Source organism: Natator depressus, chromosome 7, assembly GCF_965152275.1.
Source record: "Natator depressus isolate rNatDep1 chromosome 7, rNatDep2.hap1, whole genome shotgun sequence".
Classification (NCBI taxonomy): Eukaryota; Metazoa; Chordata; order Testudines; family Cheloniidae; genus Natator; species Natator depressus.
The window spans coordinates 81,300,214-81,328,060 of NC_134240.1; the positions used below are offsets into that span (position 1 = coordinate 81,300,214).

The 27,847-nt window shown below is 41.8% G+C and overlaps 1 protein-coding gene across 2 annotated transcripts in view; it reads left to right on the forward strand.

Moving 5' to 3' along the window:
* The first annotated feature begins 3,850 nt into the window (after nt 1-3,850).
* TSPAN15 (tetraspanin 15) overlaps nt 3,851-27,847 on the forward strand; it is a 37,021-nt gene continuing 13,024 nt past the window's right edge. Inside the window, exons 1-3 of one of the 2 annotated variants that reach the window (XM_074959961.1) lie at nt 3,851-4,089; nt 16,698-16,883; nt 19,947-20,021. In XM_074959961.1, coding sequence (XP_074816062.1) covers nt 3,994-4,089; nt 16,698-16,883; nt 19,947-20,021 — 357 coding nt within the window. In that variant the 5' untranslated portion in view covers nt 3,851-3,993. Of the gene's footprint in view, nt 4,090-14,321; nt 14,333-16,697; nt 16,884-19,946; nt 20,022-27,847 lie in introns of those variants that run through there. The other variant, XM_074959962.1, reaches the window with a different exon arrangement.

The following is a 27,847-nucleotide window of genomic DNA, read 5'->3' on the forward strand; positions in this document are numbered from 1 at the left end:
AGAGATTATGAAAATATTGAACCCTTTTAATTTCAGAAGGATGCCTATTGTATAACTATTACTGCTTGCTGTTTCTCACATTAGTAAGACTTGGGAGAAGCATCTGCTTAGTCCAGAATGCTAGAGCACTTGACCAATACGATTGCTGTGGCTCCTAACTAGTAACTTTGGCACCAATCCTTCAATTTACAATGTGTTGGTGGACTGCTGTGCTCACATGTTGTAAATTACAGGATTGGTGCCTTTTATTATGTAGAATAGCAAACATTATTACATATTATAATGCACAATAATAGTGAAAGACAAATGATTAATTGCAATAGTGCTTAGAGATCCATTGTAGCAAGCATTTTACACACACCTAACAAAAGAACAGTCTCTCCTCCAAAGAACTTACAATCAAAGTTTCCTATTTTACAAAGACTTAGGTATATGCTTAGCATTATGCACTGAGTGGTACCATTAAAGCAAATTTCTTGTGCTTACAAGATTTAAATATGTGGGGCCATGTTCAGTTCAAGCTGACCCATAATTTTTAGATCACAAAAATACATTTATGTTCTAAATGTTTATATTCACTAAATTGGATATGTACCTGTGTTTGTGTAAGTAGTTTTTAGGTGCAAACATTAATGTATATATTTTTGGTGGGAAAAGCAGAGCGTATAGCTGAAAATTTGGCCTTAAATATTTGTGTTGACAGTGTCTTAAAACAGCTAATTGTCAAATGCACAGGATATATTGCTAAACACGTGAAACACTGCTGTATAGTTACTAAAGCTCTGTGGATGATGCACATTCTAATTCGTGATGGATTTTGACACTTTGAAATCTGGCTTGGTTCTGAATTCGAATGAAAACCAAAATTTTGAGATTTCCTGAAGGAAATTCTGAAAAAAAAATTTGTTTCAGGTCAAACAATATGTTTTGTTTTAACAAGTTCCATTTCGAGTTTGACTTTTTTACATAATATTATTTATACAAGATAAAAAATTTGAAAAGTTGTTTCAGAACAAAATATCAAAGTATTTAATGCACAAAAATGTCAAGTTGAGATGTTTCAACACGGTTGGAACTATTTTTTTGTTTGTTTCTTCTGAAATGAAATTCCAGCAAAATTAGGTCAATTTCACAAAGCATTTTGATTTAGACAGACCTGCATATTCTGACAGAATATGGTTCTGCTGAAGTTTCTCCAACAACTCAGTTGTTGTTGTTATGTCTTTTATGCTTAATATTTGGATAGTCAGCTTTATATTTGAGAACAGGGTTCTTGTAAATAGTAATATTCTGTTTGCTTTGGAGAATGGAGAAAGCTAGCAAAATGGAGGAATAATGCAGTTTGTGTATTCGTGTACCCATGACTGGAAATAATTGTTATTGTTGGGCTGCTCAGCTGAGAAGCTTTGTTTTCTTTTGTTTTCCAGTTTTGTTTTGAAACACTGATAAATTTCTTAGGAATAAGAATATTTAGCACATATGTAGGACTTTATATGTTCAAATATTTTATAAAGAATAACTAAATGGAACAGTAGGGGATTAAGAAAACAATAACAGTGGGCCAAGTTTCCCGTGACTTCAACTCAACCTATAGCTTTGTGGATGAATAGGGTTACGATCTTTGGTTATACAAATTCCTCGAGGTTTCATCACGACATTATCTTTAATTAAAGATAGGTTTCAGAGTAGCAGCCATGTTAGTCTGTATCCGCAAAAAGAACAGGCGTGCCTGCCATCTTGATTATCACTACAAAAGTTTTTTCTCCTGCAGATAATAGCTCATCTTAATTAATTAGCCTCTTACAGTTTGTATGGCAACTTCCACCTTCCTGTATGTATATATGTATATCTTCTTACTATATGTTCCATTCTATGCATCCGATGAACTGGGCTGTAGCCCATGAAAGCTTATGCTCTAATAAATTTGTTAGTCTCTAAGGTGCCACAAGTACTTCTGTTCTTTTTTTAATTAAAGATTAATTTTTAATTCCTAGAGACTCCAGGACAATCCTGGAGGGTTGGCAACCCTCTGTATGCAGCACTGCATGCACCAAAGTTCCTGTGTGCAGAATATGGAGATGCAAAACTCCCATTACCCAGAGTGATGAATGCTCAGAAGAAATAAGTGGAAGCTTTGGTTGGGTAAGGTGAGTATTCCAGCAGAGGATAGGTCCATCAATGGCTATTAGCCAGGATGGGCACGGATGGTGTCCCTAACCTCTGTTTGCCAGAAGCTGGGAATGGGCGACAGGGCCCCCCCCCCCCCCCACTGTTCCTCAGACGTTCTTGTTAAACCCTGGATTTGTGCTGGAAATGGCCCACCTTGATTATCATACACATTGTAAGGAGAGTGATCACTTTAGATAAGCTATTACTTTCAGGAGAGTGGGGTGGGGGGAGAGAAAACCTTTTGTAGTGATAAACAGCCATTTTTTCATGGTCTGTGTGTATAAAAATATCTTCTGTATTTTCTACAGTATGCATCTGATGAAGTGAGCTGTAGCTCATGAAAGCTTATGCTCAAATAAATTGGTTAGTCTCTAAGGTGCCACAAGTACTCCTTTTCTTTTTAGTAAATGGCTCTGTTGACTTGCAAACCTTCCTGTGTATGTGTGGGCCAACCCAGGAAGAATGGAGGCTGGGGTCCCACAGGACATGTGACCATGTCACATGATACTGGAATCCATCTTAAATCTGATACTTTTCCATTTAGGAGGGGTGGGGACCCAGGGAGACAAAAGATTCCCGCCTGGTTCTAAAGCTATAAAAGGGGTGGAACAGGACAAAAGGAGGCCAGTCATGAGAAAGCCCCTGCTTACCATCTAAGATGTCTGCTGGAACTAACAAGGACTGTACCAGGGGAAAGGATTGGGTCCAGACTAGGAAGGAGTCTAGTCTATGAAAGAAGCTTATTGGAACATCTCTGAGGGTGAGATATTACCTGTAATCAGTTTCTTAATGTATTAGGCTTAGACTTGCATTTTTTTTATTTTGTTTGATGACTTACTTTGTTCTGTCTGTTATTACTTGAAACCACTTAAATCCTAGGTTTTATACTTTACTTTTGCTTATTAATAAACCCAGAGTAAGTGATTAACACCCAGGGGAGCAAACAGCCGTGCCTATCTCTCTGTCAGTGTTATAGAGGGTGGACAATTTATGAATTTACCTGTATAAGCTTTATACAGAGTAAAATGGATTTATTTGGGGTTTGGATCCCATTGGGAGCTGGGTGTCTGGGGGCTGGAGGCAGGTAACCTGCTAAACTGTTTTCATTTAAAGCCTGCAGCTCTGGGGGCGTGGTCCAGACCCTGGGTCTGTGTTTGTAGCAGGCTGGCTGTGTCTGGCTCAACAAGGCAGGGCTCTGGAGTCCCAAGCTGGCAGGGAAAACAGGATCAGAGGTCATTTTCAGCATGTCAGGTGACAGTCCCAAGGGGCTCTCTGTGAGGGAACCCCACACACCCAGTGTGGTCATAATTATGTTCCTAACAGGGACACAAAGAAATTAGAGGCAGTGTCAATTTGTACTCCTTTGGCAGGGAAGGGATGCTGGCAAACTCCAGGTCATGACTGAAGACACAGCGTGACTTAGAATCTTTAAGTTCTTGAAGGACTCGTGCTGTAACTCCTCAACTAGGAGCAGAAAGGCTCCGTGGTCAGAGCCCTGGGAGTCTGACTTGTCTGGTCGAATCGTTTTCTTTCCCAGCTTGAATGTAGGATGGATGGTTTGAAGTACGGGGCAGGCTCCTGTCCCCTCTACATTCTGCATTCTCCCCGCCAAGCGACACCCCACCCCCCGCCCCCAACTCCGCGGCTCTCGCTCATCCCTCCCTGGTCGTCCCCCGCCCCCAGCTGAGCGACAGCTCCCGCGCCGCTGCCACCCAGTGGTGCTGCCCGCGGCTGCGAGACTCCGCCGCCGGCTGGGTGCCGCTCGCGGGCTGCGCTGCAGGTGGCGGCGGGAGAAGCAGGAAGCGGGCCGGGCCGGGGAGCAGGATGGCGGCCGGGGAGTCGGAGAACATCCGCTACTGTGCGCGCTTCTCCTACCTCTGCCTCAAGTTCACCCTCATCACCTACTCCACGCTCTTCTGGGTGAGCGCGGGCTGCGCGGGGGGGGCGGCCGAGGAGAGACCCCGATCCCCGCTGTGACCCGGCTGCGCGGGGGGCTACGGTCACCGCCCTGCCCGGGGGCCGGGGAACAGCGCCCGCCTGGAGATGCTGCGCTGAGGCGAGCTGGCGCCGCGGTCGGTGCGGTCCTGGAGCCCAGCGCCCCCGGGCCGGGTGTGTGCGTGTGTGTGCGGGGGGGGGGGGGGGAGCACCGCTTCACCAGCCCTGGCAGTGCGCCCGTGTGTCACACCAGCAAATACCCCCCTCAAGGGCGACAGCTGCCCGCGCACTCCGCGGGGCAGAGTTGTTGTGTTGGGGTTTTTGGGGCCGGGGGTGGGGGCGGACTCTCGAGTCCTCCTCAGCGTGGATGTGGGTTCCCGGCCGGGCGCACCCGGTGAAGTGCTTGAGAAGGCCAGGAACGTTTCCCTCTTGGGCAGGGCTCAGTGGATGGGCACATGGAAGAATTCTGCCCCTGAATGAGATCTCTGGCGTCAATGCACCGCGTGCCCTAGAAGGAAGCCTCTGGGGTGCAGTTTTGTGATTGTCACTGCGTGATAATCAACTGGTTTTGGCATTTAGCGACTTCCAGAGGTGGAAGGGTGTGGCAGGTAGCATGAAAATCAGTTGTGTACGCTAACAACAAAACATTGCTTTGTCACACTCAGATGGGAGTGTGAAAGCTAAGAGGGGGAAAGGCTTCAGCCACTAGAGAACCAGTTGTTTTGTGTCTGATTAATGTAGGATGATTTCAATTTTAAGCTTGTGGGCTGTTCAGTGGTATTTCACCTGCTCTGTTCTGTGCTTTTAAAAGAGGAACGTGCAATGTTGTTTGATGTCTTTTACTGATTTTCATAGGAAAGATTGTACAAACTCTCCACTGTGTGGTATTTATACTATTGTGCAAAGCAGCAGACCAGCTCTCATAGTGCTGAAGAAAATTGTTCAGGTTTGTTAGGTGAAGAGAAAGTAGTCTAATAGAAAGAAAAGGAGGACTTGTGGCACCTTAGGGACTAACAAATTTATCTGAGCATAAGCTTTCATGAGCTACAGCTCACTTCATCGGATGCATGCAGTGGATCCGATGAAGTGAGCTGTAACTCACGAAAGCTTATGCTCAGATAAATTTGTTAGTCTCGAAGGTGCCACAAATACTCCTTTTCTTTTTGGGGATATAGACTAACACGGCTGCTACTCTGAAACTAGTCTAATAGAGTTTCTGTTGAAAGAGACATCATCCAGGATGTTACAGCCCAAATCTGATTCACATGTCTGTCCTTCTCAAAAATGGCAACTTCACGTTTGGTATGCATCCTGAGTTTGAAAACAATGACCAGTGGTGACACTCATTTAGCAAAAAAAAAAAAAAAAAATTAGCAAATTTCCATTTTCAGGGTATGAAGTTCTGTATTTACAGTAGAATCTGACAGACCGTTTTCTGTGCTGGGAACTGTCACATATGTTGACATTTCAGATTCCTAGATGAGATTTGTTTCTGTCTTTGTCTTCAAAAAGCTCCAAATTCAAGACTACTGCATTTCTTGTTTTGAAGATCTGATAATTTTTCCCTAGTAGGGATAGATTTTTAAAGTAAGGCTTTTTGTTTTTAAAGCGTGAGTTGGGAGAACATGTTACCTTGGGTTTCTGAGTCTTTATAGTGTAGTATCCTTTTAGGTTTTGTTTTGAAGAAAAACTACAATTTGACGAATGACTGAAAATCAGAACATAAAACACATTGCCTTTAGTTCAGACTTTTTTGGGTATTAGGTATCTCTTAGCCTTTTTCATTTTATTATTTTTTCTGTTTTTAATAGAAAATTAACCTTTTCTCCTCCTTGGACTCCTAGTTTCACTCCAGCAACCATTCCATAAGTAGAACCTTCTGCAAAAAAAGGTCAGGGCAACAATAATTATAGCCTTCCCACATTAGGATACTTGTCCTACTAATAACATTTTACTGATTTTGTTCTGTGTTCAAAGGGTTTCTAGTAAATTGATTTATACACAGGTATGCCTTCTATTCTTAAACACCACATTATCTTTTTTTCTGTAAGCAAGCACACTTGTACCTCATTTACTTGTCTGCTCTTTCATTTGGCATGGTAAGCTTGTTCTGGTGTGGCATAACACACCACTTAGTAACAGAAAAGTCAACCCTGATATCACTGAGTACCTGTTGAGACCATAGTAGCTTTCAAACACATTAAGAAACTTAGTCTTTATTTGTAATTCTTCCCTCCCTCCCCCCTGGATTTTCAACTAGGAAAATATGCTAAACTTGTTCCTCCTATCATATATCAAAATACATAAGGTGCAGTCTAACACCATGGAATAGTTGTTAAAAGGAAATTAGATAGAATGTTTTGGTAATTAGAAATGTTAGTTCATAATAATATTCGGGTGAACTAAGATTAGCTTATGTGAATGGAGTTTGCAAACATATAGTTTTCAAATCAATCCTGAAGAGACGGAATTTAAATTTGTATGTTAATGGAGAAAAGTTTATACACACTGTATCTTCCTTTAAATAACTCCTTGTCACCTCAGCACAGAGTCCAGGCAGGTTTTACCATGCCACCCCACCCTCAACAAAATGACTGTAAATGTTCCAAAAACGAAAAGAAGAAAAACGATAAATAACAGACCTGCACATATAGAATTCCCAAGGCATCTATATTTTAGTGATCCTTTCATTTTATTTATTTTAACCTTATTTATATCTAAATTCTTAACTCATTAATATATTAAGAAGGCAGTTTGCAACTTGAAAGTGGGACAGAGGCCACAATGAAAGAGCTGTTGGAGGAGGAAAGGATGGGGGCTGATGGCATTTATTCTTGCAGAGGGCTTCCTTTGTTAGTATAATTGTCTTCTTTCACAGCTTTAACGTATGATGTATTATTTGAAATATGTCGCAGGCTTGTTTTCTCTCTAAATTCTGCATTCTCCCAGTCAAGTGAAACAGATCTCCTTACTTGTCCAAATGTGTAATAAGTAGCTAAGGCTGAATTCTTTTTTCTGTTATGCTGACACAATCCCACTGACTTTGGCGAGAGTAGAGTTTTGTTCTATATAGTGAACAACCCTTTTAGCTTGTGAAGGAATTTCAGTATGTTATACTCACTTGCTTAAACCTTTATTCACTGTACTTAACTGCTCTATATTTTCCCTTTTGTTAGGGTTATATTTTGTTTTGTGCTTAGCACATTCACCTCCCAGTTACTTCCATTAGTTTCTGTGGGCAGTACCCTCTTAAGTACACTTGCAAAGCAGCCAGAAAGCTGGCCTACTGGGGCAACTGGAAATTCCTCTGGTGTCAGAGTTTTGCTAACCTGCAGTAGGGGTCAAATCACCTGCTGGAAGTCTCAGCACAGAATTGAGGCAAAGGTTATATAAAGCTACCTTTACCCCTTCTTTCTCCTGGTAATTGCCAGAATTACTGTTCTCGTAATATTTTTTAACTCTTAACATTAATGATTTTTTGCAATAATGGGTCAGGGCTGGAGCATTTAATTAAAGAGTTAGTATAAAATTTGTAAATTGTAAGACTTTTTTTTCTTAATTTGTGGGTTTGATCAAGCAAATGGGTCTCTCAAAATCTAATCCTGTTGCTTGCGACATGCGCATTTTACAGATTTTCTGAGACACATCTGTTTGATTAAACTAATTTTTGCGCCTGTCAACATTATTGAAGATGCACAAAGAAGAATAAAAATAGTCTGAAAAAACTTGTTTAGACTGTCAAAATGAATAAATTTGTTGCAAGGTCCTGTCACTGCTATGGTTTCAACTGTGCATCTAGAACTCTCTTCAAAAACTGCTGACTTTTCTAGACAATTGATTTCCAACACTTCCAGCTAATGAGATAGTAGTATAATTTATCTCTCCAATGTGAAGAGGTATTTATGTTATGCTAGCCATAATAACATTATCAATTCTCTTCTCCCCCAAGGCCTGCATCCTAGGTTAGCCTATAGTAAGGTTTGTAACAATAGTGGGTGTGATGAGAACATAAAGCATTTTACAACACTGTTAGACTGTAATTGAGTTTTGAAATTCGTGTCAAACACCAATACAACCTTAATGTAGACAAGATCTTAGTCACTGATACAGTTTCAAAAAGCTGTTTTTCCAGAGGTTCTAACCATAATTATGTTTTAAAATAAAACCCATTTCCCCCTCCAAGGTTTCAAGATGAAAATAACTAGTGCTGATAGTCACAGAATTACTTGACACACTTAAACTTTTATATGTGAATTAAATAGTAAATTTAGTGCTGGGACTAGTAGTTAAAAAACTGCTTTTTCGTCCACTTGGGAAAGTGACTCCACTCTTTCCCACACACACAAAAATACAGAGGATGTCCCTGTCCTTTGGTGATACATATCCAGTTAATACAAACAAGGCCAAATCACTTCTGGTGTGAATAAAATATGATTTGCCAAATTTAAATTCAGTTGTGAAGGGACAGGATGCAAAATATACATAAGTCTATTTTATCTATGGCCTTGTCTACACCACCAAGTTTTGTTGCCAAAACTGCCCTTTGTTGACCAAAACAGTGAGTGCGTATACACTGCGAGGTGACTTTTGTTGGGAAAAATGCCCAGATTTGGTGACAAAATTCATCCACCCTCATGAGAGAGTTATGTCTTTTTCCTCTACATTTTTGTCGACAAAGTGCAAGTGTAGACACCAGGCTTGATTCCATCTCTTTCATTGGCCGCCAGGAGGTGTCCCACAAAGCCCATCCTGACCGCTGTGGTCAGCAGTTTGAACTCCACTGCCCTGCAGCCAGGAAAACAACCATCCTCCCATCCCTGTTAGAAGCCCTGAGAATTTTTGAAATTCCATTTCCTGCTGGCTCGGCATGGAGAAGTCTCATCACATCTTCCCAGGTGACCTTCGCGAGTTATCGCACCAAACGCTCTCCTGCTTGGACCACTGCGGAGCTGTTGGATCTGCTCAGTATATGGGGAGAGGAGGTTGTGCAGTCCCAGCTGCGCTTGAGCCGTAGGAATTGGGATACCTATGGGCAGATTTCTTGAGGCTTGTGCAAAAAGAGCTATGATCGGGACATGCTGCAGTGCAGAGTGAAGATAAAGGAGTTGAGGTAGGTATACCATAAGGCGAGGGAGGCAAACCATCGCTCAGATGCTTCACCTAAGACCTGCCTCTTCTATAAGGAGCTGGATGCTATCCTCAGTGGCAACCTCACCTCCATTGCTAAGAGCCCCATGGATACTTTGGCAGGCCTGTAGGCAGCGGAAAGAGGACCTAACCTGGAGGATGAAGTTATTGATGAAGAGGTGGAGTTAGACGAGGATGTGCAGCTCCTGGCAGGGTCGTCCGGTGGGGCAGGCAGCCAGGAACTGTTCTCCTCTCCAGTGGTGTCTAACCAGTCTCAGCGGTCGCTCTCCGGGGAGCAAGAAGCAGAAGATGAGACACCTGGTAAGTGGCTGTGGCTTGTGTAATCCGGAGGTGGGTTCAGGATATAGTAATGTGGGAGGCTGGCTGTGTTTCTGTGAGCTGGACATTTCCTAGTGTAGCTAATCGGTATAGTGGAACCAGGTGTTGATGCACGCTGAGATCTCACGAGAATCCTCCAGAGAGATCTCCAGGAAAGTTTCCTGGAGGTACTCGGTAATCCTCTGCTGAAGGTTCCTTGGCAGAGCTGCTTTGTTCCTTCCTCCATTGTAGGAAACTTTCCTGCGCCATTCGGCAACCACTTTTGCAGGGACCAAAGCGGCAGACAGGCGAGTAGCATAGGGAGTAGGGCAAAAGCCATGAGCATGGAGTAGATGTACCCTCATTTCCCTGCTTACCCTTAGTGACATGTCTGCTAGAATGACCCCCGCCTGTGAAAAGTATGGGAGAATTTTAGAATTTGTCCCATGAACCTTGCAAAGAGTATGTGCTCTTTTCCCCATCTGGAGCGCTCCCGCCCACCCCAGCCAACACTCACCATACTTTGGCTGTTCGCAGAGATGTGTGCCTGGCTAGGGTCAGTAAAAAAGTGATGGCAATGTTGCAAAAGGTGTATTTAACCAAAATGTTTCAATGCTGTGTGTGAATTTAACAATCCCGCTTTTATGCATTGTCTCCTGTGCTTCGCCAGATGTGGCCTTCCGGAACACCCCATGCACCCCAGCCGAGCATCTCCACCAGGCAAGAAAGCGCCCAAGATGCAGTAAAGAAGACATGTTCTGGGAGGTCCTGCAGTGCTCCAATGCAGAAAAAAGGGAACACAAGGAGTACTGGGAAGCCGAATGGCAGGACAGAAAAGAGAATCACCCATTTGTTAAGGACAGAACTGAGCGGATGATTAAAGTAATGGAGGAGCAAATGCAGATGCTGAAGTCCTTAATAATGCTGCAGACTGAGCAGACCATCTCCACTGCAGAACATTCAGAACTATTTTCCATGCCTCCCCAAACTCCGCCCACACAATCTTTTCCACTCTCTGGGACTCTCGATTTTCCCTTCACTCCACCCCCTTCGACAATTTTCACAATGATAGCTGGACCTACACACAGTTGTGAAAATGTGTCCTTCTCTGGTTCCTCCTTTCCCACCAAGCATCTGTGGGTTTGTGTGTGCTGATTCTTGTGCAATAAAAGCAAAGTTTTATAATGGTAAATCATCTTTATTTGTTTCCTACAAATTGAGATAGCGGGCTCTACCAATACATGAACTGGCAGTTTAATCACTTCCTTACTGGAATATAAGGCCCCAAATGTCACCGTTGCCCCCTAGAAAACTACATGTAATGTAACATTGAAGCACCTCTGACAGAGATATGTTACTGGTGCGCATTGTCAAAGTGCTGCCTCAAAGCCTCCCTGATTCAAATAACCCCCCTCTGGGCTCCTCTGACAGCCCTGGTATCTGGCTGCTCAAAATCAAGCAGCCAAGCAGTCTGCCTCAACACTCTACCCCTGAGCAAACCTTTCACCCTTAGCTTCACAGAGATTATGCAACATACAGCACATGGCTATGACCATGGGAATATTATCCTCAGTGAGGTCTAATCTGCCATAAAGGCATCACCAGTGTGCCTTTAATCTGCCACAGACACAATCAGCTGTCATCCGGCACCTACTAAGCCTGTTGAACCGATCCTTACTGCTGTCCAGGTGTCCCATGTAAGGTTTTATGAGCCATGGCTGTAAGGGGTATGCAGGATCCCCCAGGATCTCTATGGGCATTTCAGCATCCCCCACTGTAATCTTCTGGTTTGGGAAGAAAGTGCCCGCTTGAAGCTTTCTGTACAGGCCAGTGTTCCTGAAGATGCATGCGTCATGCACCATTCCACAGCACCCCACATTAATGTCAATGAAACACCCACAAGTGCTTGCAACACCATGGAGAAGTACCCCTTCCTATTAACGTATTCCGTCGCAAGGTGATCTGGTGCCAAAATGGGAATATGTGTGCCATCTATCACCGCTCCACCATTAGGAAAACCCATTTCTGCAAATCCACCCACTATTTCATGCACATTTCCAAGAGTCACAGTCCAGGACGCGATTTATTGCCCTGCACACTTGCATTAATGCAGCGCCAACCATTGACTTCCCCACTCCAAACTGATTCTCAACCGACCGGAAGCAGTATGAAGTCACCAGCTTCCTCACAGTGATTGCCACATGCTTCTCTACCGAGAGGGCAGCTTTCATTCTGGTGTCCTTGTGCCGCAGATCTGGAATGAGCTCTGCACACAGTTCCAGGAAGGTGGCTTTCTGCATCGGAAAGTTCTGTAGTCATTGCTCCTCATCCCATATCTGCATGACAATATGATCCCACCATTCAGTGCTTGCTTCCCGAGCCCAGAAGTGACGATCTACCCTATGCACTTGCTCTATGAATGCCAAAAGCAATCTAAAGTTGCTCCTATCCATATCACGCAGAATGTCGGGTGCCTGCGAGTCTTCCTCAGTTAAGAACTTCACGATGAACTCCACTGCCATCCGCGAAGTCTTCATGACAGTTAACAGAGCATAGGCGAGCAGGGCAGGATCCATCCCTTCTCACAAAGATGTCAGGATGCACAGCAAAGAAGGGCCGTTTCAAAAATGCTGCAAAAAAAAGCCAGAAGACCCTGGAGTGCTGGGACAGAAAGCAGTGCATCATGGGACATTTAGCCCTGTCCCAAAATGCGCTATGATTTGCTGGTTATGATTTTGCCATTTGTATGCATGTATCATTTTTGTATTTAAAGTTACAAGTACTCGCTCTATACCTGGATTTCAAAGGTTTGCTCCTCGGGGAACATCCACAAGGTAGTTAGCCAGCACATCTTGGGGGTACTATTCAAATTGAGTGGCCCATCAAAAGAACATTTAACTGACAATGAACCATGGGAGATGCCTATTACACTTAATGGAATTTCCTGCAATGACTAGGTGAAATGCATGGACATGTGACTTGTCCATGTGACTCCAACCACTATCTTCTTACTGTACTTTTCCACAGTAAGAACTATGGGATTCTCTCCACATGGCAGAAGATATCAAAGACTCTGGAAACACCTCCGTTTTGCCTCTTTTCTGCTCCAGCCTCTGGACTATGAACTTACATTAATGGAAGCATTCTAACCAAGGAATTGAGGACCTTCCAATGATCTGGAAGCAGCCAGACACTTGACGTAAGCCAGCAGTTTATTCCATCACTGCTACGAGCCTGAACCAAGAACTTTGCAATTATTGTATGTATTTGATTCCTTTAACTACTTTTAACTCTCACCTTTCTTTCTTTCTTTTTATGAATTAACCTTTAGATTTTAGATACTAAAGGATTGGCATCAGCATGATTTTTGGGTAAGATTCTGGGCTATATAGTGACCTGGGTGTGTGGCTGGTCCTTTGGGATCAGGAGAACCTTTTATTTGATGAGACTGGTTGTAAAGAACCACTCACCTTTAAATCCAGTGTTTTTAGTGGTGATATAAGAACTGGAATGTCTAAGGAAACTGCTTTTATGACTTCTTGTTAGCCAGTGTGGTGAAACAGAAGTTTACTTTTGTTTCTAGTTTGGTATATCCTATGGGGGATTAGCCATCAGTCTTGGGGTGTGTCTACCCTATTTCTCATCAGTTTTTCCTGAATTTGGCATCCTCAGTTGTGGCCCAGTGCTCACACTGTCGATGATGGTGCCCCCACTGTGGACGCGATCTGCTGACAGAGGGAGCAAGTGTGAACGTGAAATTGCGATTTTTATTATGTCGACTTTTGGGTTTCATTTTGTTGACACAAATTGGTAGTGTAGACATGGTCTATGTGTGGTTTGGATTTCTGCAGCATCTGGAAGGAGGAGAAGGGTCAACACTGGCCGAAAAGGGTAAGTTGGGAGGGGTTAAAGTTCTTTCCCAAACTGATGCCTCTTGGTTGAGGCAAAGCAATGATGCTGGGTTTTTTAGCCATCTAGGCTGTGAGTTTTTGTTTTTTAATGGTTTGCCAATAGAAATAATGAGTACAGTAATAAAGCTGGTTTATTATGCACATTTTACAAAAAATTATTCCAACTGTGTGTAAGAGAAGTGCACACGAGGACAAGTTTATTCAAGTAATGGTATTGCTGGACAGAGGGGTAATTATATTGTCAACTTCATACTTTTTAATCTAGGATTTAAAAAAATTTCATGTTTTAAAAATGTACAAGTAAATATAAACATAACCCACATGCACAAGGATTATAATAAAGTATCTATTCTTTCTTTAGGAATTCCTTCTGCTAAAAGAAAGCCTTTATGTATAAAGGATGTATAGTATGGAATATGTGTGTATTGTATGATGGTATGGTATAAATGTTTTATTAGCATGATTGTGGGAAGGTTGCATTACTCCTGAATGGCAAAGCTACAAATGAGTGCCAATAAATGCTTTATACCTCCCACATTTCTATATGTATTGTTTTGAAGAATAACTATTTTAGAAATATTCTAGTGAATTTTTATAAATTTTATTGGCACCAAGTTTTGTAACTGTCTACCTGTCAAGTGCCACTATTTTGAAGTGTGAAATGTTGGAGCCTTCCAGAAGTAGAAGTACTTGCTGCATGTCCTGTTGGGAAGCTCGGACTATCCCTATAGTTTGCATTTCAAGTCTTGATGAGTCATGAGATATCACATCTTAAACCTGTCATTTTTCCAACACTGAATAGTGTCCATTCTGCTTCTCAGGCAGGCCAGTGTAATCTTTTGGGGAATGGGAAGAAAGGAGACATAGTTGTGGTATGTTGATTTAATAGAGGAAAATAACTGAAACTGCTCCTAAATTTGGAATATCTAAAGTAGTCTTGGAGAAGATGGATGGGCAGAGTGCAGGATTAAGTGGACAAAAGTGCATTTTGTCATATGGCCCTGCAGTTTATTAGTTAGGTATCATCACCAGATATGCAAAATTTGTGTGTGGAGCATATGTTCCTACTTCCAGACAAAAGTCTTTAAGAAGATGTGGTTAGGTTTGCAAATATGGATCAATAACCCAAGGGAAAAATCTTTCAACAGAATTTTTTCGTGTTAAAATAACAAACTTCTGAAAATCTGGGAATTCAAATGTAAGTTTCCACAAAGAAACTTAACTCTGACTTTATATCCCCACCACCATGCATGCCCTCTGTATAAGATATATACTTGCTGGACAAGTATTTCAGCTACTAGACAAATCAAATCCTCAAATCTTGATGGTTTGGCTACAAATGCTGCCAGCTGAGGACATCTTAAACACCGTATATTGTACTTTAGTGTCTTGAGTGCAGTTGCTTACCGTAGTACGCAGTAAGTTCTACCAACCATATCTTTCCTAGCAGAGTATACTTGGTGTAACTGCAAGTCTATAGTAGGTTTAAATTATCTGCAGTAGTAGGGAGCGTGAACAGTGTATAGTAAAGGGTTGTAACATTTACAATTTCTAAGCTACCAGAGTGCAAACATACACCTGAAACTTGTTTTTCAGCTCTTACAATGTATACATTTCAAGAGATTATTTGTGGACAGATTTCTTATTTTCTTTTTAAACAAATTAATTCCAAACAAGAAACATTGTATACCAGATTTCACTCTGGAGTAGATTTTATTGTTGAGATTTAAGTTCCTGAAAGTTGGAGTTTGTAATGGAAAAACTGACACAGTCCTAACTGTGGTGGCTGTAAGAGGCTTTGATATAGCAGAGTGTAAAGCAGGCATTTGAAATCATGGCAGATCTGAAGGTGCTGATTTAATCAAATTCAGATTTAGACCTGTACAACAGCAGCAGCGTGTAACAGAAAAAGTGGTGCTGTTTCTGGGCAGTAACACTAGGAACTTTAGTGGCTTAATAGTGAGTGTATCTATTCTTAAAAGGGCACGTTTTTAACTTTTTACTGCAAATCATTTCACTGCATATTTATTTTTACGGTCTTGGACAGGAAGATCTAACACACAAATTAATATAAAACTTTAAGCCAAGTAAGGAATATAGGGCTGTAAGGCTAGCCAAACCCAGGTGTATATATTTTATCACAAAAAGGTATTCTCTAGACATTTATCAGTTATATTAATATGCATGCTATAATAGCCGAAAAGCCTGCAATTTATCCATTAAGTTGGTACTCAAGATTTTTGATAAAACAAACTGTTTAAGGAGTGAACTTGAAAAATCATATACAATAGTATTCCACTGCATGAGAGACAGATTTTAAATGAACACAGGACTAATCCATTTGTGTGTTCTGTTATTGGCTTTTAGCAATCTATTTTCCCCATCTCAGAGTTCTTTGTAAACTGCAATAACTTCAAAGCATTATTCAGTATCAACATTTTTAGAATAAGATTAAAATGCTACATTACATAATAATTCTTTTAAAATTAGTGGACTTTACAAATCTACTATTACACAATTGCTATTATAAGGTTTATTGAAGATTCTTTGGGTTGTTTGCTAATGTTCCTAAGTTTCATACCATACTAGAGAAATATGAATTGTTATGATAAATAATATAATTTATAACTGATAATTCAAAACATTTTGCTTTTTAAAAGCTAAACTAACATTAGAGATCAGCCTTTTAAAGATGTAAAACCAGTTAAAAATAGGTACAGTAGAAAAGGGCTTGTAATGTAAATAGTAAAGTTGAATAAGCGCTGTCTGTCTTTTCTCTTCTGTGATTCATAATCTCCCTTATACAAAAGGCACTCTGAATTGAGGGAAGGGTGTTAGCCTGAATTCAGTCTTATTTAGTTATTTAATGGTTGAATTCAACAAGACAGCGATAAGTGTTAATGCACAAAGAGAAAAAGACACTAATATCAAGTAGACCATCTATAGAAGTGTTGTGTGGGTGAAATTTGCTATGGCAGCAAAAGGATCAAGAACTTGCAAAGCTCTTGGAAGTTGCATAGTATTACTGGCTATGTCTACACTACAGACTTTACCGCGAGCACAGAAGCTGCACCACGGTAAGGTCTCCTGCATAGCCGCTCTTTGCCAGTTAGAGAGAGCTCTCCCGTTGGCATAATTAAACCACCCCCAACACAATTCATCAAATAACATCTCTGTATTTAAGGTAAATATTATTTGAAAAAACAATAACACCTGTTTTTCTTTTTTTCATTGCAGTTGATAGGAGCACTTGTTCTTGCTGTTGGAATTTATGCAGAAGTTGAAAGACAGAAGTATAAAACCCTTGAAAGTGCCTTTCTAGCCCCAGCAATTATTTTAATACTCTTGGGCATTGTAATGTTTCTTGTATCATTTGTGGGTGTATTGGCTTCTTTAAGGGACAATATATGCCTTCTTCAAGCAGTAAGTACTCTAGTTTTTTACTGTCTTTTATAGTTTTTGTATTTTTTGATATTACTTGAGCTCAACCTCCCTAATCATTGCGTCATCTATCTTTAATAGAAAAACACAGTATTTTTTTCCTCTCCTTCAATTAAATAATAGAGAGAAACTATGTAAAGCAAGGCTGGTACACACAACTTTAGAAGCAATACAATCAAGTCACTTTTCTTACTTTTTAATTAAATATTATAAAATCCTTTATGTTGATCTGATCTTACGAATATTTCATTGCACAGGTATCTTTGTAATGAATCATCTGGATTATTATTTAATATGTACAAGTGGGATTTTCACAAGTGCTCAGCATTGGCCCAGCTCTGCTCCCACTGAGATCATTATTGACTTCTGTGGGACCAGAGTTCAGCCAGTGCTGAGCACGTCTGAAAATCTCATCCGATGTGTGCATAGCGCCATAAGTGAACAAATGATGAATAAATAAAAATGTCAAATATTGAGAGATTAGATTGTTTACTTATAAGTAGAATTAATATTATAAATACTTGTAATATTTTCTAATTAGTAGTAAGGTAATAAGATTCACATCATCATAGTATCTGATCTCACTTTATATGCCTTGAGATTAGAAATGTACCAAACTGCATTTTCTAAAAACAAAGAGCTTATTCTTTGCAGCCCTTTGTAGCAAAAAACCGAGCTTCTCTCAAGGGATCTATGTCAGTTGAAAGTTGTAAATAAACAGTTTTAAGAGATTCCAAGGCTTATAGCTAGAGAAAAGCTAAATAAAGGGATACCGTGTATCTCACTTTAAAAGCCAGTGAATGCCCAGTGATATCTAATTCTAGAGGGTTCACCACTATGAATGCCCTACCTCAAACTTGTGTGAGCTTCACCCTTGAAAGAGATAGCTGAAGCATTCTTTCTATGTGTTGTTGATATAACAGCACCTAGGAGGAGAGTCAGTCTTTGATGAGATAACTGGAACCTAGAGAAGTAAGGGCTTTATAGATAATAACCCCAATCATGAATAAGCAGTCAAAGTGGATTGCACTGACTGAAGCATACAAATACCCTTCAAAGTTAGCCCCAGGTACACTGTGTGTGGCATTTGTGTAGCCTAATGATAACAAAGGCATGTATTGTGGTGAGGACTGCATTTGAGAGGAAATGGCACAATCTCTTGGCCAGTTGAAAATGAAAGAAAAAATATCTGGCCACTGCTACTATCTGAGAACAGAGAAGAGTAGAACCTTGAAACTGTGAACCACTTTGATAGATGGATTTTGCAGCAGTTCTCAAACTGTGGGTTGGGACCCCAAAGTGGGTTGCAACTGTGTTTTAATGGGGTCGCTAGGGCTGGCTTAGACTTGCTGGGGCCTGGGGCCAAAGCCCAAGGGCTTCAGCCCTGGGTGGCGGGGCTCAAGTTACAGGCCCCCTGCCTGGGGCTGAAGCCCTTGGGCTTCAGCTTTGGCCTCTCTGCACAGGGCGGTAGGATGCGGGCTTTAGTCCCCCACCTGGGGTGGCGGGACTCAGGTGACCTCAGGCTTCTATCCCCCCTTCTGGGGTCATGTAGTAATTTTTGTTGTCAGAAGGGGGTCGCGGTGCAATTAAGTTTGAGAGCTGCTGGGTTAAGGCATCAAACTGAGAGGGTAGTTGTCAGAAGAAGCATTTTGAGGAGATGGCAGACTCAGACTGAATCTAAACAAGTTGGCTCTCATCCAAATCTCTGTCTACCATTCACTGGGGAAAGCAGGGGGCATGGTTCTGTGGGGTACATTGAAAAGAAGATGTACAACTGCGTATTCAGTATATTGATGGCATTGTAGCACATAGCTCCTCAAAGCTGAGACCCCTGAGGAGGAAACAGCAGTAACCTAGCACTTCTCTGCTATTTCTGTGAAAGAATGAGTGTAGCTATTTGAGGGCAATTCCATTCACCCCTGCAGAGTTCTGTGGACTCAAACTTAAGTTATAAACATAAATTACAATAAGAAAAACATATAAACATAATTTTTATTCACCTGCCAAATTTTATTTAAGGAATAGTTAAATGTGATACATAATGTAGGCTAAAATAATGGGTGGTTACGATTTTAAAAAGTACACTGGAAATTGACAGATACCGTACAGATACAGATAAAACTGCTGAGAATCTGAAGTTGAATGATTATAGTCTCTAATTGCACACAGTATTGCTTACCGTTCTATGGCAGGAAAGTTCACCATTCTTGCTGCTGTTCATGGTGCTTCTTTCTTAGACTAATTCTGTCTCTAGCAGAGGAAAGGACTTTAATGTGCAGTAGTTCCAGGTCGTTCACAACATTCTGAATAAGCTCAGTTTATTAATGTGGGCAGTCTGCAGTATTTACTTCTGGGCCTTGTTTACCCGTGGTATGTGTTTGTGTTCACAAGTGACAAACTGTATCTTCCTGGTTGGGAGAGGAAGGAGTAGGTCAGAAGCAGGAAGTACAAACATTTCCAGTGCTCTATCAACATAGTACAGCACTAGTTTTTGCCCCCATGTTTTTGAAAAAGGGAAGTGTGATGGTAGTTAACATCTGACCCTCTTAAAGTGCTCTCACTTTGCTATCAAATGTACTAAGTCCCAGATTTGACTGACTTTGAATACTACTGATCTTTTCGGGAAGCACAAAACCATAATGTTCTGTGTTTTTTTTTAGCAGTTCATTAATATGCTATTCCAAGAGCTATGATGCTGATATAAAGAGAGGGGAAGAGGTGTTTTGGCATGATAAATGCAATGCAAGTCTTAAAAAAGCTTTTAAATTTCAATTCAGTTGAAAAATTTTCAGTGTTGCCAAATGGAAAAAGGTACAATTAGCAATGTGGAGAAAGGGATCTCTCAAACCACAAACAGTTTATATATATATATATTTTAACCTTGATTTTTCCTGTTGTCTTTCAAAAGTACATTGATATTTAGAAAATTGTTCAGTATGTTGGAGGTTAAAGATTCCTGACTTAAATTAGAATAATTGAAGGAATAACTGAGGAAATTTGAGCCTAAGCTTATTTAGGATATTTTTTTGCAATTACATTTTGCAGTTTATGTACATCCTTGGTATTTGTCTCTTCATTGAACTGGTCGGTGGAGTTGTGGCACTGATCTTCAGAAATCAGGTGAGCAAAAATTAGTTTACATTTTTACTCCTTAGTAGTGTTATGTACAATATGCAAATGTGTGGCTACACTGTTTAGAGGGTAAAAGTATTTAAATTGTCATGTGAACACTAAAAAGTGAGGGACTAAAGAAAGGTACTGGTTTAAAAGTTTTTTTCAAATTAGTAGAAAAAAAGGAATTGTCATAACTTGTGCAACTGATTTTGAGACTGAAGAATAAGGGAAAAGGTTATCTGTGTAACCCATTAGTAAGGATCTGCAATATGTGCAGAACTGGTTTGCAAAAGCTTTCTGTGTTGTGAAATGCTTTTCTTCATTTTACTTCCCATGTCCCACCCTTTGCTGCTCTCTGAAAATTTCAGCTGCCTAGGGAGACTTGGGCACTTTTGGGTGAACAATCTGTTTTGCATTTTCACCTTATTCGTGTATATTAGTACAGTAGTGCTTACATTATCTCAGTTCTGTTACTAGGTTGGAGTATGTTTCCTTCAATAACCAAACTACTTTGCTCGGACAGACTAGATCAACCAAACACTTTGCATATTGATTAAATTAAAAAATGGACTGATTAATCTACGTGTGTGTGTGTTTTCGGCAGATAGGTCATAGATGACTCTTTTCTATTAAAGCTTTAGGACATAAATGTATATGCCATGTTAAGTAGCAGGAGCCTATACACATTTATTTTTATTTTTTCTATTTTTCTATTGGCAAAATCAGTAAGAACATTCAAAAGGAACAAAGGAGCAAAAAATAAATGGCCACCCCCCAGTGTCCTACATCTGTCTCTTCTAAAGAAAGTGTTCTTATGGATAGCTTTAAAACACATCATTTTAAAATGATAAATCATGCCATTTTACTTCTCACCGTGGTATTGAAACAAGCTTTCCCTTTCCCATCACTGCTCTTTCCACTTGATGCTACAGCAAAGTTCTGAAATTGAATGGTAACATCAAAAGACGGGTTATCTTCATTTTTAAAAATTATATTTAACAGTGACCGTAACGTATACTTAACATTGTGCAAATTATTCTTCTAAATTTCACTTAAAGTGAGAAACTAGACATCAGAATGGAACCCATCAAATGTGTTTACACTGTATTAGAATCAAAACGAATGGACATTATAGTAAATAGAAGATTTGGTTCATGGTAAATAAAATACCTGGAATTCAATTTTCTGTTTTTTGAGTGTGGGGGAAGGGTTACTATTGATTTTCATAAAGAAAAGGTTCCAAATGATCATTCCTCTAACTCTCCCCTCACAACTTTATTTCTATTGGATTAATTGGCTGTCTCAGCAAGGAGATTAAGAACTGAAGGAATCTGGGGGCTGTACTACCCTCTTTTAGGGTTGGCGGAGAGCTTCGTGCTAATGGTTTATGGATAAGGAAATGATTTGTATTCAGTGATGCACTGAATAAAAATGCTGGTGTTTTGCATAAGCCACTTCCCTCTGAAAGCTGAAAAGTTAAGTTGCTTTTCTTTGAGTCATACTTACTGTAAGAAATATCTTATTATGGCATTTGTTTTCCATCCTTTATCTTTAATAACAGAGAAAGTATCAGTTATGTATTTATTTTTCATGCAGTTATTGTGTACAACCTGTCCCCATTATTCTAGTGTCTAGGTGATGTTTGAAATTGTTATAACAATTTCATTTTTATGGGGCCATTTGTGTATTCTCTAGGGGATTCTGGTTGTTCATTGAGATTTGGCATCTTTTTTTTTCATGTTCATTTTACAGTTTAATTGTGGTTTGAAAAATATCATGTAACATTGAAATATACATCCTTCTTTTTTAAAACAGAGGTTATGTATTGTTCTTGAGCTTCTGACATAAAGGATGATTCCATGGAGTACTGACTTGCTTATTCAGCTCAGTGTTCTTTCTTGTTCTTGAACAAGTATATTTTATACTTCCTGAAAGTAACAAGTACATTTTATATTTATTGCTATTGATTCTCTAGATGGCAGCATCAAACTGCACCAGACTTCATTAGCTCTGAGTTTCCCATGGGATAGCCAAAATTGAGAATTTGACTAAGCACAAGTAGCATCCTTTCTGGTATCTAATTAGCCAGACTATTGGTTCAATTTGATCAAGAAAGAAAACCATCATGAACGTGGAAATATGAAAGTTTGGTGGTGTGTAGATGTAAGATATACATCTCTTCTAGAAAAGCATCTTCTTCTCTTCTCTTCCTACTTCTATTTGCCTGTGGAAGGTTGTTTTATTTCCTTTTGTGCAGCAGAAGTGAATTCATTAGGGCAGCAGCACAATGGCTCTTGCATGCAAGTCTCAGCCATTAAGATACACCAGTTGGATCTCAACCTTCTGAAACATTATCAAATATAACTAAGATAGAGAATCTTTATTCCCTCCCTCCCTTAGCAAATATCTGCAGACTTTTACAGATGTCAAATGAGCCCTCTCCTTTGCCTTTCTAGCCAAGGGTTGAGCAATTACAGTTAACTAGAAGAGAAATAGATGAGGGCTTCAGAAGGGAAAATGAGATTCCCAGAATGACAGAGGTAAGATGACCACTGGATCATCCTTTGGGGAATAAGGCATGGTCTGTATTACAAAGGTAGATTGATATAAGATGTCTTGCGTTGATCTAATTGTGCATGTGTCTACACTTAAATTTGTCTTCCTCTGATCTAAGTACCCTGTTATGGCTATGCAGTAACACCACCTCCCCAAGCAGCGCTGAGTCTTGTTCGATGTACTGGAGTTGACACAGCATGTGTGTAGATGCTGTGTTACTTATGTTGACCTTAACTGTCCTCCAGCAACTGTCCCACAATGCCCAGCACTGACTGCTCTCGTCACATTTGTGAACTCCACTGCCCAAAGGACATGGAGACCAGAAGACCTCTCCACCCGTAAAACTCCACAAATTTTTGAAATGCCTTTTCCTGATTGTTCAGCTCGGCGAGCACACATGTTGGCTCTACATTGTTGTGTGCAAGTGCCCAGCTGTCAATGCCGGCTACATATTCCAGGCATACTCTGGCCTGGAGTAGACTGGAGATATTGGATCTCTTGGGACTGTGGGGAGAAGAGGCTGTGCAGGCACAGGTATGGACCAGCCACAGAAATGTCGATATCTGCAAGCAGATTGCATGGAGGATCAGCAACAGTGCTGTGTGAAAGTGAAGTACCTGCGGCAGGCATACCAGAAGGCCAGGGAGGCCAACAGTCTATCTGATGCTGAGCCGCAGACCTGCCCTTTAAACAATGAGCTGCATGCCATACTTGGTGGAGACTTCACCACAGCCCTGCAGACCACTGTGGATACCTGTGAACAACAAGGATGATGATGATGATGATAAGGATGGGGGAAATGTAACCAGGGGGTCCAGCTATGCCGTGAGCCAGGACCTTTTTGAGATTCCACTTGCGGTCCAGTCAGTCATGGCAGCTGAGCCCAGGTCAAGGGGAAGGAAACTGAAGTATGTTTATAAATGTATTTCTCCTTTCAGTGATGTACTGATGACACCACCAACTTAGCAGGATACAGCTAGTGATTTACTGATACTGGAAGAAGCATTGGTACAACAAACAGAGATAGCGTTGTTATCTGCTTTTCATCCCCCTATAGAGTTATGTGGTAGGGGCCATACAGAGCACTTTGTATGTGTACACAGGAATTTCCCTTGAATCCTCCTGAGAGATATCGCTGAAACTTTCATTGAGGTACTCTGCAATCCTCTCCTGAAGGTTTCTGTGAATGGCAGCCTTATTTCTTCCTCTGCGGTAGGATGCTTTCCCACGCCAGTCGGCGATAACTTTGGCATGCACCATTGCAGTAAATAGGCTAGTGGCTTATGGACCCATGCAGGATGCCGGCTGCAGCTGTGTTCTCTGTGCTTTTGTTACCCTCAGGAGGGAGATAGCAGTTAAAATGACCACCGCCTGTGAAAATGGTGCCAGTTTTCAGTGCCATTGCTCTTTACTTATAGTCTCATGCAATCAAGCAATTTCCTCCTCATTTCCCTCACCCCTGGTGGCCCATACTCACCATGGCTGGTGTTATGAGCAGTGCTGTGCACAAGCACTCTGAAGCAGAAGTGTCAGTAAGCATGTTTTGTTTAAAACTTTAGGGGAGTGTGATGAGGTATACAAACCCCACACTGGGCAACAAGGGGTTAAGGGACTGCTCTGGGTTCAGCCAGCCCTGCCCCTCCACACCTGTAGGAAATGCACCAATTGGCAGAGGAGTTAAAAGGCAGGGGATCAGCTCATTTGGTGGCAGAGCAGGGAAGAGACCAGACTGCAACCAGCAGCCCCAGCAGAAGAGAGTGGAAGGAAAGGCAGAACCTTTCCCCATGACAACTGAAGGAAGGGAGGACCTGCTACAGAGACAGCCTGAGAAGGAAGCATTCCCCTCTTCCTCTCAGATGGACTCCCAGTTCTATTAATTTCCCTTTGTTTTTTTTGGACTACCCCAGCAGGGGAAAGCCCTAGGATTGATCTGGCCCAGATGGGTGGGCTATACTGAAGAAGGAGGCAGTTGCCACATGAGAGAGAAAGAGAGCTATTACACTACATGCAGTTGCCAGAAGGTGGCACAAAAGGCACAAAAATCATGGGATATGGATGAAATGATGGGATGGAGAAAGTTGCATGCTGGGAAGTTGATCCGTTGCTCCCAGTCACCCCTGCACAATTCATTACTGCCCCAACATGCATTGCCAAAACTTCCCAAAAGAGTGCGCTGGATGGTGGTGAGTTGCACATTGGGTTACCTACCCATTGTGTACCACACAGTGCATCGATTCAAGCAATCCTGGTGAGTATGCGCAGCTCTGACTCAAGGAGCCAAGTATGCATGTGAATGAGTGATATACTACTTGGGGCATGTTTATACTGATATGTTGCAGTCAAAGTTTGTAGTGTAGACATGTAGTGTAGTGTAGCCTTAGTCATGATGAGGAACAAGCCATGCTGACAAGCTCATGGGGCCTTCCTTGTTGCTGTAATGAACATCCTCTGTTTCTGTTTCTTGAAGTCTGAAGAAAGGTGCTCTCATGAAGGCTTTCTCTGAGGAGCTGACAGCTGAAGAAAATGAGTCCATCTTCTTGCATAGATATGTGTTGGCTATAATGTTAAACTACAACTAATGTTAAGCTACCAGAGCTATAGGGAAAGAACTAGTGTGGCCTCAGTTAGCTTCTTCCTTGGCTGTCAGAACTGAACAAAAATGTCAAGAAAGAAGTTGAGGCGTGGAGAGAGAGAAATTGGGAAGATAAGAGACCAAATATGTGATTAATGTGTGCAGAACTAGGTATACAGATGTATTATACATCTTTAGCTTGCTTTATGTGTGCTCCCTTGCTATTGCTTTCAACTAGGTATAAAGAAATACAGGTTTTTAGACTCAAACTCTAAACTATTTATTTAACTTTCAGTTTTTCATAGTTTAATTTGGATATTGGAAGACAAATTTGGTTTTTTTATTGATATATTCTTGACTTTTACAGTGTTGTTCTCTTCTTTTGGGATGATCTTATATAAGTGTACAAAAACTAGAAATTAAAAGACCCATCAGTTGAGTCCACCCACTTGCAGGATTTTGACTCTTGGATGAAGGATGTATTTATATTGGCAAAAGATGAAGATTAGATTTCTTATATAATTAGTTGTTTTCTGTAGAAGTTTGTTTTATTGGGATTTAAGAAATCTAATGTTAACAGAGTAGAAGAAGTGAGCACAATACTTTACTATTTCTACAGACTTTATTTATTGTGGGGCATTCTCTACATACGAAGGAAACAACTGTACCTATTTCTGACCAGTGAAGTCTAGTCTTGATAAATTTCTTAATTACGAAAATTTTATTTGCAAGGAAGATGGAGGTGTTCTGAGGACTGCCCATTTCAGGAAGGCTATGACTGTATTGGATACTTAAAAGAGAAAAGTTCCAGACATTTTTTCTTACCTCTTAGGCTCATTTATGTAATTCCCAGTACATTGAGCTCAGGAGACATCGCTTCTTATAACTACATCTTCTTTTCTTGATGACTTTTATATGTGCTCAATGCCATGATTGTAAAGTATGCAAATATTCATTTCTTCCCTCTCCTTTCTGGTCCATCGAAACTGAAGCTCTTTGTTTCACTAATGATCTTTAGCACAATTATTTATTTTCATGTTAGACCATAAACTATTTGTATGTTTGATGAGAGATTATTCAGCTTTGTATCATTGGGAATGGCAGGGGAACAGTGAGGATAGAGAGAGGAATTAAAATATTTTGGCTAAGTAACTTGGGTTGCCAACTTTCTAATCCCAGAAAACCAAACACCCTTGCTCTGCCCCGTCCCTTCCCTGAGGCCCCACCCCTGCCTTGTGCCTTCTCCGAAGCCTCATGCCTGCTCACTCCATCCCCCCTCCCTCTGTTGCTCACTCTCCTCCACCCTCACACACTCGTTCATTTTCACTGGTCTGGGGCAGGGGGTTGGGATGTGGGAGGGGCTGATGGCTCTGGCTAAGGGTGCAGGCTCTGGGGTGGTGCTGGGGATGAGGGATTTGGGATGCAGGAGGGGGCTGCGGGGTGGGGCCGAGGGGTTTGGAGTGTGGAAGGGAGCTCCGGGCTGAGGCAGGAGGTTGAGGTGTGGGAGGGGGTATGGAGTCTGGGCTCCATGAGGGAATTTGGGTGTGGGAGGGGGCTCAGGGCTGGGACAGAGGGTTGGGGCTCAGGAGGGGGTTCAGGGTGACGGCTCCGGGTGGCGCTGACTGGGAAGTGGCTGGCATGTACCTCCGGCTCCTAGGTGGAGGTGCAGCCAGGAGGCTCTGCGTGCTGCCCCTGCCTGGAGGCGCTGCCCCGCAGCTCCTGTTGGCCGGGCGGAGCCAGTGCTCGGGGCTGGGGCAGTGCGTGGAACCCCTGTGGCCACTCCTATGCCTAGGAGCTGGAGGGACATGCCAGCTGCTTCCCAAGAGCTGTGTGGAGCCCGGTAGGGAGCCCGTTAGCCCCGCACCAACCGGACTTTTAACGGTCCAGTCAGTGGCCAGGGTCCCTTTTCGACCAGGTGGTCCAGTCTAAAACCAGACACCTGGCAACCTTACGAGTGACAGGAACTGTACTAAACCTTCAACTTAAACAAAGTGTTTTCTAAAGGCAGTTTTCCTGGCAACAGTGAAAAGGAGGGAAGACCACTTTACAGTGCTCAAAGACAGAGCATCCTAACATATTCTGGCCCAAAGGGAGCCCATGTTACTCTAAGATAGTGGTTCTCAACTCTGATCCACTGCTTGTTCAGGGAAAGCCCCTGGCACACTGGGCTGGTTTGTTTACCTGCTGCGTCTGCAGGTTCCGCCGATTGTGGCTCCCACTGGCCACGGTTCGCTGCTCCAGGCCAATGGGGGCTGCGGGAAGGGCGGCCAGCACATCCCTCAGCCCGCCGCTTTCTGCAGCACCCGTTGGCCTGGAGCAGTGAACCGCGGCCAGTGGGAGCCGTGACTGGCCAAATCTGTGGATGTGGCAGGTAAACAAACTGGCCCGGCCCGCCAGGGGCTTTCCCTGAACAAGCGGTGGACCAGAGTTGAGAACCACTGTTCTAAGACCTACCAAGTCCTGCAGCTGTTCTAAAGCATGATCAAGGCCACAGTCTTGTGCAGGCTACTTCATGAGGCCTTACATAACAACCAGGCCTTACGTAAGCAGTATTGCCAACTCAAGCATACAAAAATTGTGAGGCAGACCTCATAAAATGTGGCTTTTTAAAATAAAAACCAGATCCACTTATTGCCCATCTGGTTTTACAGCCTTTAGGATTCATGTTTTCAATCTTTTCTCCGCAACCTTGAGGGTTAGAAAC